Source organism: Semicossyphus pulcher, unplaced genomic scaffold, assembly GCF_022749685.1.
Source record: "Semicossyphus pulcher isolate SPU_LCO1_2020_fin unplaced genomic scaffold, fSemPul1.0.p SCAF_6, whole genome shotgun sequence".
NCBI lineage: Eukaryota > Metazoa > Chordata > Actinopteri > Labriformes > Labridae > Semicossyphus > Semicossyphus pulcher.
In genome coordinates, this window is record NW_027211737.1 from 14,324,139 (window position 1) to 14,336,673 (window position 12,535).

Sequence of the window (12,535 nt, forward strand, 5' to 3'; positions counted from 1 at the left end):
CACTGTCTAAGAGTGCAGTGTTTTTGAGGACATTATTTCCTTCATTGTCTGCATCACCACAAGACTGTCTCACTAAATGTTTCATGTTTTTTCTATCTGTTAAAAATGTGTTTTTTTTATATTGATATTTTTATGCCAGTCTGTCATTTTGCTGAAACATAAGTAGATCTAAAGCAGGTTTACTTTGTTGAAGCTGTAAAAGAATAAAGCAACCACCGTCATCTATAGACCATCAAGATAAGTCATGTTGTATAAAGAGGATTTGCGCCTTATTTCCACAATTGCGTGCAAGAAAAGAGAAGAATAAAGCGAAATCATGACTTTAAGTATGTTTTGTAGTCCAACTTAACAAGAGTAACACATACAGTTATTTCCTTTTTTCACCTCCGATCTGACGATTAATAACAACACATAGTTATTGCTAAGGCTCCAAGAAGTATGAAGCCTACTAACCATCAAGTTAATTTTGTAGTCCAATTTGTTTGCTACTTGGGATGGGACAAAATATGGCCAAAGAAGAAGTTAATCCGATATCGTGATGTATCATTATATGATTGTCTTGCAATATATACATTATCGCAGAATCGCTGTATCGTGATATTATCATTATCGCGTATCGTTATCGCGTATCATTATCGCGTATCGTATCGCATATCGTATCGCTTATCGTATCGCGTCTCATATCCCATATCATATTGCTTATCTTATCACATATTGTATCGCGTACCACGTACCTCGTATCGCGTATCGCGTATCGTATCACATATCGCATCACATATTGTATCACATATCGTATCACATATTGTATCGCTTATCTTATCACGTCTCGTATCCCATATCGTATCGTATCGTAAGTTACCCTGCGAATCCCACCCCTATTTGCTATCAGCAGCTAAAATGCTAAAACATCTTCAGGAAACATCCCAGCATTGGTCTAAAAAACACAATGCAAAACATTCAATAGAACATTTCTACATGTGTTTTGATGAAAGCAGTTATGAAGACCGGTGATGACTGATGCATGAAAATAATAATTTTCAGTCAGGTATGTGACAGATTGGACTGTAAGTTCTGCTTACACTACTCTAGTTGAGTCCTCTTTCTGACTTTCTCTCTCTCTTTGGCTCTCTCACACAAACACACAGACACACGCACACGCACACGCACACACACACACACACACACACACACACGCGCTTAGTGAGGCAAGATGTCGCCACAGTGAGTACAATATTAGCATGTGTGGATAGATGGCTTTAGTACAGCGAGTCTGTCAAACATGATCCATTTACCCCATGGGTCTAATCCATGCAGCCTCGTTTTAGACACACACATACACACACTTAGAGACAGACACACACAAATGCGGAAAACACACACACATACGCGCATAGCATGCATACTTTACACTTGTGGTTTTGTGACTGGTGGAGGGCAGACTTGCAGCGAGGCAGACAATCATGCTGATACCCATCTTTTATTATGGAACACACACATACACACACACCCGTCACAACCGCAATCACTGTTACTCATGCATGCAGAGATTTGTGTTAGTATGTGAGTGTGTGTCTCTTTATCAGCATTAAGCACTTCCTGTGGATGACCCCTCTCTGGATTTATCTCTCTCTCTTTCCTTTCTCTATAAATGTCTCTCATTCACTTCCTTCCATCAGTATGAACAAAAAAACTAGTCCAGATAACAACACAGGAACACACACATTCATGCGCGGAGGACAGATGTGATGATAAATCTTCCCGCTCTAGGGTCAGCTAGCGGTCGCTCTCTGTGTGTGTGTGTCTGTGTGAGTGGAGTCATACTGTATCTGTCTGGACGTTAGTGAGCCAATTGAGAATTAATTGTTCTCCTCTTCTTTCAGAGGGTTCTTCTAACGTTTTCTCTCTCTTTATTTCTCTCTTGTTGACTGAGTAGTGAGCTGAGGAATGAGGGAGGGCGAGGATGTGCGAGCGTGTGTGTCTGGTTGGTGTTAAGGTGTGGTTTAAGTAGGAGGCTGTACAGTTTTTTAAGCTGGCAGGAGATACGTGTGTGTATGTGCATTTTTCTGGTGTGTAAGGGGTGTGTGTTGTCTGTACAGCCGCAGCGCCTGCTCATCACCTCGGGCCCCGCGGGCCTCCGGCTCCTTGGGTGGTCTGGCACACACACGGGATTGTGTGTATGTGTGAGAGTGTGTGTGTGTGTGTGTGTGTGTGTAGTGGTCTGGCAACTACGCAAGATCCAGATTGTACTCTGGGCAGGGCCCCAACCTAACCCCAACCCCCACCCCCACCCTCTGCTCCAGTGCACCACCTTCAAATACTTAACCACGACACTGTACTGGCTTCTATTACACATACGCACACACACAGGCACACATACACAAACACATATGCCTTGCTTTTTCTCTGCACACTTTTTGTCTTTAAAGGGAAAAGTGTTGAAAGGCGATTTTTCCTTGACACCAGCTTATTCAGATTGTGTTGTTTTAAGATATCTTTCAAGACTTCCCAGAGTTTGTGATAAGAGAGAATAATTGTTTGAGGCCTACGACATCGTCACAATATTTTTGCACTTGAAGATAGATGATGAAATAGATTCATAACATTTTTTTATTTTTTAGGTTTTGTCTGGAAAAATGTTTATTTTATCCCCCACTGGATACTGTACATTTACTTTTTTTTCTTAAAGAGGGGGTATTATGCTGTTTCACATTTTAACACATATATATAATGTTACAATGTTGGATGTCCAGACTTAATGTGGGTGAATTTTCAGATCCATATGTTGGAGTAATCCCCAGGCATCTCAGCTCAGTATGCAGGCTGCTGTGAACGCCAGGTTTCACACAGTTTTTTCTACACAAGAGCTGGCCAATCAGAAGAAAGCAGGCTTGTAGGGGCGGGGTTTCTTAAAGTGACAGAGCAGACTGAGCCATTTCAGGCTGAGGCTGTATGAGGGCCTGTAGAGAGTACCAGAGTGAGAAAAATTCTGTGTTGTTTGTTTTTTTTACTGTAAATTCTGCTAAGCTACTCGACAGGTATCACAGAGTGAAATATGACGCTTGAAATTAGCATAATACCCCCCCTTTAAATAAAAAGATATTTTGCTAAAAAGTCCTCAAATTCGTCTTTCCTCCTCAGGACTTTATGGATAGTAACCCTTATACCCCCCCTGTAAAATAACACAATGCATTCCGTGTTTCTTGCAGGCTGCAGTCGTTGTGGTGTTTAACTTCGCCATGGTGCTGCTCATCTTCCCCGCCATCCTCAGCATGGACCTCTACCGCCGAGAAGACCGGCGTTTCGACATCTTCTGCTGCTTCTACAGGTGTGCACACATAAATACAGACATAACACAAAGAAGTTCTTTTCTTTCTGATGTAATAAACCTCTCCCCTCTTCATTCATTAACTCTTCCTTTCAAGTTTTTCTCTGATCCCTGATCTGACAATGAATGACTAAAACACACACTTATCTCAAAGACATCTTCGCAGTAATCCCCTTCAGTCAAAAGCTTATTGCTGATTACGTTGTTTCTGTCTGGCTGCTCAGTTGTTTCACTGTTTTGTCTGTTTATCTGTCACAGTCTTTATTAAACTCTGCCAGCCTGTCTGCCGGTCTTGACATGCTTGTTGGCACGACGATCATACAGATGTGCACTCACACTATTAAATTCCCCTGTTGGGCCTCAGCTCTATATTTCATGCTGTTGGCAATGTAAGGATTCACAAGGATCCTTATCCTCCAGCTAATCTTAAATTTTTTTACGCAATGCTTATTTCTAACTTCACAAAGTCTTATGGTGAATCTGTTTAGCTCCATGTGTTGTCTTTCCCAGCCGCTAGTGTCTGACATTTTTCCCACTCTCTTTTTCTCTTCAGCCCATGTGCCAATCGTGTGATCCAGATCGAGCCTCATGCCTACCTGGACGGGGTGGACGCAAGTCACTACAGCCCTCCCCCGTCCTACCGCACCCCTCCTCCCTCGTACCGCACGCCTCCCCCCAGCTACAGCAGCCCCCCTCCCTCTTACAGCAGCCACAGCTTTGCCCAGCAGACCCAAATCACCATGCAGTCCACAGTGCAGCTCAGGACCGAGTACGACCCCCGGACTCAGGCCTTCTACACCACAGCCGAGCCCAGATCCCAGATCTCGGTGCAACCCATGAACCCAGCTCCAACCAGGAGCAACCCCAACAACGACTATTACAGTGGCAACCCCGGCGGCAGCAGGAGCAGCAGCAGCAATCTCAACAACAACAACAGAGGGGGAAGTAACGGAGGATCTAGAGGTTCTGAAACCTTCACCCATCATCATCCTGCACCTCCTCCAGCTGCTCCAAGTGCTAGCTCAGGTCCTCAGGGTGATGCAGCCACATCCACAGGTCCGACACCAGAGAACAACAGCTCCACGCGGGACCTGTTGTCCCAGCATGGAGAGGGATCGTTGGGCCTGCGCTGCCTCGAGCCTCCCTGCTCCCGCTGGACTCTGGCCTCCTTTGCAGAGAGACACTACGCTCCATTTCTTCTGCAGCCCACAACCAAGGTGAGGTTCTTTGTGTGTTTGTGGAAAAGAGAGATAGTGACAGACGGGGAACAGCTTCTGTGTGAGGTAAGAAGAGTGAGTTTTTGCTGACTCACCGTGGTGGTAATTTAAAAAGGGGGGGTTAGTCACCACTAAGAGGAAATCCAGGGTGGTGGTTGTGGTTGTGTCCTATCTGAGTCACACACAAGAACACACACAGACGCACGCATACACAGTCTGACCTCAGTCTAGTGGGTGGCCTGTCTTCTAGAGAGACTTCCAGAAACTGAAATCATGTGGCTGCCTGTACTTGATATTCTTAGAAAGTCTTTTCATCAACCTGTCAAATGTTTCTCCAAAATACCAGATTGCTTCATGTTCTTCTTTCATGACTTAATCCAATTCTCGCTTAATGACTAACAGGGAAATTCTGCATCTTATTTTCTTATTTTTGGCCCTCACTGCAACTTTGCTACAATAAAAGTCTGATGGGGAAAAGATACACGAGGGGGGACTCATCTGTCTGCTTGTGTTTCTTGTCGTGACAGAGATCTTTTGGCAATGTGAAAGTTTCTCGCACTTGTATTGTTTCACAGTTTTGCACAACCCCAAAAAATCCCCCATTCATTACATATAACATTGTTTCAGCAGTAATTAGTACAAGCTGAAGCTATGCTGCCATCACTATGTGCAGTGAATTGATTGATGAAGTCCTATCTCTGCCCTCCAGGTGGTCGTAATTGTGCTGTTCCTCTGCCTGCTGGGAGTCAGTTTATACGGGACCACCCAGGTGAGGGATGGCTTAGAGCTGACTGACATCGTGCCCAGAGAAACCAGCGAGTACGACTTCATCGGCGCCCAGTTCAAGTTCTTCTCCTTTTACAACATGTACGTGGTGACGCAGCGGGCCGAATACGCTCAGAAACAGCCTCTGCTGCACCAGCTCCACCAGAGGTTCCACACCGTCCGCTACGTGCTGAAGGAGGACAACGGACAGCTGCCCCGCATGTGGCTCAACTACTTCAGGGATTGGTTGCAAGGTAAAAATACTATCACAGACTATTTTAAATGTTAATACTTTATTTAAGATAACTCTTCTAGATAGTTTAGGCATGGGATTAATTTACTTTCTCATGAAATAGTTTTGAGATCATGTTTTTCTTCTGTATTTTGACATGAATCTGCAGGAAACAAGATGTTTGGCAGGTGTTCAGGAGTAGGTGGGATTGCAAAATGCACACTGACAGTAGCCTGATTAAAATCACTTGTGTCTTAAGTAAGTGGGCTTGATGGAGGCGGAAAAAGTTGTAGGTCTTATTTTTTATACATGACCTTAGCAAATAATCAGTATTTAAGATACTTTGGCAGTAGAGAAGCAAATGATGTTGTCGGTGGAAACTCAAACACAAATACAGTCACACATGCTTCTAATGCTAGTTTTTGTTGAGCAGCCGCACTGCACTGTCACTCCAAAGTTGTAGAAAACATGGCTGCTCTAGGATCGGTTATTTGGCCTTATATGTACAAGCCAGAATCACCAGGAGGTATCAGAATGGTAAGTTGAAATCTTGACAACGACCTGACTTCAAGCTAGTGCAAGAAGGCAGCCTGAGGTGAACGACAGTGAATGACGATTGGGCGATTTCAATGTCAGCAAGGTTCTACGTAGAAACCTGCAGCTGTTCTGAACGGCCCATTTCAAAGGCTACCTTTATTTAATTTTATATTATAGCTGGATCCACCTTGGGATGCTTAGCTGTTAAACTACCAGCACTGACCACTCCTCGAATTATGCCACTGAACAACAGTATTATCTTCCACATGTCAACCCAATCCAAGAATGCGTTCCTTTTCATTGAGGAAGCAGAGCCTCTGACTTTCCCCTAGCGATAAAACACATTGTGTGAGTCTGTGTGTGTGAGCCGGCTGGGAACCACACAGAGAGTGTGTGGGTGAGAGAGGGAGGGAGAGAGAGAGAGAGCTGTGTCTGATATTGCTCTCTGCAATGGTGGGACAAATTGGAGCCAGACAGGCCAAGGAACGAGACCCAAAACAACATCTCCCACAGACGGACCACAGCATGGGCCTTGGGGGAGAGCCGAGAGGAGGGGAGTGATACACATATGGATTAGAGAGTCGTATAGAAAAAGGGAGACACATGTTACTGATATATTCCCTAATGATCGCTTTGAATCAAACGCAGTAGATTTGAGGCTTTTGAAGTCTTGTTTGGTGGTTGAGAATGAAAGAGTTATCATATTAAATAAATCAGGCTTATTATGGGGTTAGTGTTAGGTTGCGGTGTTGTGTTTTTTTGTCTTGTACTGTGCTGTGTTGTGTTTACTCGTGAACTGAATGTGTTGCAGAGAAAGAATGAAGATAACATGGAACCAGTCATATCTGACCAATCTGTTTTGTTCTGGTTTCCTGCAGGTCTCCAGAAGGCGTTTGACAAGGACTGGGAGGCCGGCCGCATCACCCAAACCAGCTACAGGAACGGCTCTGATGACGGCGTCTTGGCGTACAAGCTTCTGGTGCAGACAGGACGCAGGGAGAAGCCCATCAACTTCAGCCAGGTATGTTTGGGAATTAGGCCCATGCTAAATTTTAGATATGAAAAGCCACACCCCTCTCTATCTGTCTTTTTCTGCCTCTCTCCCCGTGTCCGTCTTCATCCTCGCTCTGTGATGACTTTACCGAGCCCAGGAATTTAAAGCTCTCACTGGGGCTGCAGCCTGCCTCTGAAAAACCTATTAGCTCTTCATTTAAACCATTTGTCCCACTTGGTAGTTCTGCATGTGTGCGTGTGTCTGATGTGCATGAATGCAAGGCGCTGACAGTGAGATGTCTCCCCTTAGCATCAAGCCTTTCACTTTGACACTTTGTCAGTGATTCCAGACACAGTTTGTAGTAAGAAATGTTGGAAGGCTAAGAGAAAGCGTCTGCATTCCCCAATGGGTCTATAAATAATTAGTCTGGATTCCACCGCTCAAATTCAGAGCAGTTAGAATGAACTGGAGTCACTTATAAGTGGTGTAAACATCCAGTATTCCAACATATTAGCATACTTTTTGCTTATTCTAACAAGGCAGTTATTTCAATTGTCTATAAATCTCCAGTTTATCTAGTTGATATCCAGCACTGACACAAGCTAATGAGCTAAGGTCTCAAAAGCCGGTCCAGAAAGTAACAAAGTGGAGTATCAAATCAACTTTCTTTTGCCCGCAGAAAGATGCGAGCCAGCTTACAATAAGTGGAGAAGCAGAAGGAAATGAGGGGAAAAATTGTGTTTGTTGGGTTAAGAAACTTGCTCAGCTTTAATAGGGCATTACATGTTGTTTTTAGTAGCACCTCCAAAAAACAACATTCTAGGTGCATGGTTGTACTTTTTGGCAGGAAACGGCGAAAACAGAAGATAAGGAGCAATATAAAAACTAAATTCTTGGCCTCTGAAATGCGTTGAGATAATTTTCCTCAAGGATAATTAACTTTGACGTATAGCTACACTGTGTAGTTTGTTTATTTATATTTATAATTTGTGTGCGAGTCAGTGTTCTTTTCTTTTAGCTGTTTGTTTTTCTCTGTTCCTCTTACCCCTTGAGCTCCATTGCAACAGCACACCACTCTTCCCATCCTTTCCAATAGCAAGCAGGAAGCAGAGTTAGGCCTGGTGTGCGGCCCCTGTGACATCACTTCCTGTGCCTGTGAGGGAAGTGTATTTGCCGTGAGGCGTGGGGGCCGCCAGCAGAGCTGCCTGGGCTTCCCGTGACAGCTTGAAGACATACAGTTGTTGCGTATCCCGCTGTTAAATTCAATCCAGATCCTCTGGAATCCGGCTCTCTCTCTTGCCCCCTCTGTCTCTCCTGCTTGCTCCATCTCTCTTTCTCTCTCTGTCTCCTCCTCCCTCCCTTTCCCTCCCTCTGTGCTCCACTGCTGTGTCCTCTTTCAATGAGGGGAGCTGAAACACGTGGTTTCTTTGAGGCTCTGTGTGTGCATTTGTATGTTTTGAGTGTGTGTTCTGCTTTTGTCTGTTGTGCGTGCACTTCCAGCAGTAGCTGTTTTTTTGTGCCTCAAAATGAGGACCAGATCTTTTTCCAACCCGGGCAAATTGCAGAGCTAGATGTTTTATTTTGATATGCCACTCCATGGATCTGTGCAGAGGTGTTCTGCCTTTGATCTGTTGCTGTTAACATTTCTCTCGGTGCTGGGCGACCATTCATTCCTTATGGCCTTGCCTGGGAGTCATGTGGAAGCTGGTTGTCTGTGTGAGTGTGTGCGTTTGTTGTGTGCATGTGTGGTTTGAAACTTAGGCAAAATAAAGATAAAGCTTTGGAGAAGGAGGTGGGTTATGAAGATAAGTAGAAGGAGGAGGAAGGTTGAATGTTCGAAAGTGCTAAGGAGAGTCATGCTAATGCTATCAAGGGCTCTTTTCTTCTCAGGGCCGGGTCGGTCTGTGGCGCCGGGCATTCTGGGTACCCGTAGGGGTCAGGAGAAGCAAGTGTGAGCAACATTTGTACAGATGTTGTGTTATTTTTATAGCTCTACTCCATTTGCTGGGTGGCATTTCCTTCAGTGTTAACAACCAGGTTAACTGCACACAGACGCGCTCAGGGACTCCAGCCAATTTTTTTATTGTTACGCTAACTCAAGCAATTTTTCTCTCCCCATCCCCCCATCGCAAAAAAAAAAAAACCTAACCTTTTCTTCATCCACCTAACCCCACGAGTCCAGCTTCACCCCCAAAAGTCTCCCTGCCTCCATGAAGGAGGGATTTATGGTTCCTAGAAGGGAGAGTGGCAGAGCGGTGCGCAGTAATGGTTTTACCTCTCAGGAGGTAGCAATGCTAGGCTACTCTCCACTGCTTCCACATTGGAGGGAAAGAAAGACATTTTTTTTAAACTACTGACCACAGCCGTCACAGCAAACAACACCAAATAAAATATAGCTTGGGAACTATCTGCAATAAGACATTAAAACACTGTTGGGTGCTGGATTTTAGCTAGGAGTTTAGCTGCCGGCTAACTTTAGCCTGGTGTCTTTCATTACTGAGAGTGGCTGCTGTAAGAAAATTGGAGCTAAGATGTTGATTAGTTTTGACAAATTACCTTGTTATCAGTTATGTTATGCTATTTCAGGTCTGACTTTGTGGTTTTAACTTGTTGTTTTGTTTGTTAGCATAAATAAGTGCCGACAGCCATGATAACATTTCTTTGAGGAACAGCAGTGCTTCAAGCTAAATGCTATCATCAGCCTGCTAACATGCTGACATTGAAGTATAAAATGTTGACTTTTTAGCATGAATGTACTAATTTGTATTTATGTGGTTTGGCTTGCTAACATTTGCTAATTAACTATAAACACAAATAAGGCTGGTGGAATAGCATTGGTTTTGACCATACTGAAATTTTATGCTGTTGGCCTAATGGCGGGAGTTGATGAAAAGTAAAATGATTGACTAAGTAACTACTTATTATCCTGACTTTGGCACAAATGTAGGAACCAAATTTTAGTGTAACCCATCCAGTAGCTGATAAGATCCTTTATATTAACTATGGACCAAAGCAGACCATCCTACTGACAGGACTTCATTGAAATCAAAAGAGCCGTGCTGCTAGCAAGGCCAAAAAAATCTATTATTGTTGCCAATTTTTTTTTTTCCTCGCTGTCAAAAAAGTTAAGGAAGTCATAATAAAGCCTGAGCCTTTAAGCAACAGTAAGCAACAATATTTGAATATTTCCCACCGTTAGCATGAAGAGGACTTGGCATCACATTCATCCTCAGCAGCTGCGTCTTGACAGAGAAGTGCTGCAGGCTTCCTTCTTGAACATATTCAGAGCGGTCAGGACGTTGGGCCTGAGGTTGGCCAGCCAATATCTACTGTATGTAAAGGGAGAAGCTGATTCAACATTTTCCATGTTTTAATGTGGCATGATAATTCTGGGAAGCTGTGATGAGAAGTCCGGGAATTTTCAGAAAGGCGACCAGTGTTTTACTTGTTGATTTTTCTTTGGTTGGAAAGAGAGAGGGGCTAATATTTGACTCTTATTTTGAAAGCTGCTCCGTTCTCTTGCGCTCATGCATGTGTATAAATAAGCATTTCTGTGGTCGGCTCACCTGTAGAATGTTTTAGTTAAACACGTCCCATTTCCACAATACCTTTTTAGTGTCCAATGTACACTTTAAATTTCCTATGCAAGCTCCATCTGAATTTTTAAGCTAAATTTGACTTTTTGCTTTTCGGAGTTATTCTATTTTCAAAATTCCGACTTTTGGCTTAAAACTGTATGAATATAAAGGGTTTTCTTTAAAAGTAAGTGTCTTAAAGTTGTGTGAAATTGAAACTCTTTTATTTGTTTTGCAGCTAACTCGTCAGAGGCTTGTGGACGCAGACGGCATCATCAACCCCGGGGCTTTCTACATCTACCTAACCGCCTGGGTCAGCAATGATCCTGTGGCCTACGCCGCCTCGCAGGCCAACATCCGCCCACACCCTCCTGAGTGGCTCCATGACCGTACCGACTCAATGCCCGAGACACGCCTCAGCAGTAAGTCAGCATGCCGTATGTTCAAAAAACACACAAAAAAGGACGCCTTATAGTGTAATAGAATGATTTTTGTCTCGACACAAGGAAGGAAATTTCAATAATCCTGTCAATTGCTCCGACAAATGAAGCTAATTTGAAGTTTGTTGAAGTCCATACCTGATTCACGGTGCAGTTGTACAAATTGCATTTACTAACTGGAACTTACTGAAATGTTGAGCCAAATTTTTGTGGGGCTCGTTGGTCTCGGCTGCGACTTTTTTAAAGGTTCCATAAGGCAGCTGCTACATGTGAGCAGTGTTTACCTCTTGTGGTTTGAGTTATTGCTCCTTGTCTGCCTCTTAGCTTTAAGTGAGGTAGTAGACTTTACTGTACCGCTGCGGTGTGTGTGCATTTGTGTGTGCGAGCTCAGGTTGCAAGGCTGAGGACCAAGACACGGCTCACTGTGGTTCTTCTAATGGTGCCTGTGGTGAATGCTATAATCCTGGCTACCATGGGGCCCTAACATTACACACACACACACACACACACACGCACATTATTAAAACCCAGTGACCCCAAACTCTACACACACCCTGTTCTCATTTCCCTACCACACACACAGACTGTAACTCACATAAAAAAGTACAGTCATGTTGTTGTTTGATTCTAGCCTGTGATTTGGTACAAGTCAGGAAGTGCTCCACGGGGGAGGAAAATGATTGGATAATAAGAGGAGACTTGGGTTTGGGTGGGAAGCACAATTGGATAACAAGCAGGAAGTCCTTTATGGGGGGGAATATGATTGGATAAGCAGCGTGAAGTGCTTGGCTGTGCGGGAGCCCCCCGGAGCGGATCTGTGTTGGCCAAACGCCAGCTTGTGTTCTAATGGAAATTTATAGTTGAGATTATAATGGGACAAACCATGTTAGCGAGTGCTCCTGTCTGACCCTGCAGGCACTGTGGAATATACACACTCACCCCAACACTACACCGTCTAAAACATGTATTATATTAGTTTTAAAAGATAAAAAGATAGTTAGATTGATGCCTCTAGAGTTGAAGAGTAAATCTTTCAATCTGCCACACACAGCAATGTGTTGGTAATTACACAGCAAGCCAAAAAAATGAATGAAAACACTGTTTTGACAGCACCAAATGTGACTTCATAGCGGAGTGACAGGCAGGTATGCGTGTTTATGAATCTATATTACGCTTTATGTGGCAGTTGCTAAGTTTAGGGTGTGGTAATGGCGGTGATTCTGACATTGTAATTACCGTGAATCAACGTTAGCTCTGACACTCCACTGTGTCTGGAACTGATAGGCCCTCATTAAGCAGGCTGGGCCACAGACTGGCTGGGCTGGAGTCAATGGAGCTCTGTTTCACACTGCTCCGCCCACCCCTACCACACACACACACACGCGCACACACACACACACACTTGCCCACAGATGTAGCTACTCTTGGAACAAAGTTGGATTAGGGAGGG

General features: G+C 44.0%; 1 protein-coding gene across 1 annotated transcript in view; it reads left to right on the plus strand.

Moving 5' to 3' along the window:
• ptch1 (patched 1) overlaps positions 1-12,535 on the plus strand; it is a 50,239-nt gene that overhangs the window by 27,189 nt on the left and 10,515 nt on the right. Inside the window, exons 13-17 of the mRNA XM_069682839.1 lie at positions 3,207-3,325; positions 3,879-4,542; positions 5,252-5,561; positions 6,955-7,097; positions 10,884-11,067. Coding sequence (XP_069538940.1) covers positions 3,207-3,325; positions 3,879-4,542; positions 5,252-5,561; positions 6,955-7,097; positions 10,884-11,067 — 1,420 coding nt within the window. The remainder of the gene's footprint in view (positions 1-3,206; positions 3,326-3,878; positions 4,543-5,251; positions 5,562-6,954; positions 7,098-10,883; positions 11,068-12,535) is intronic.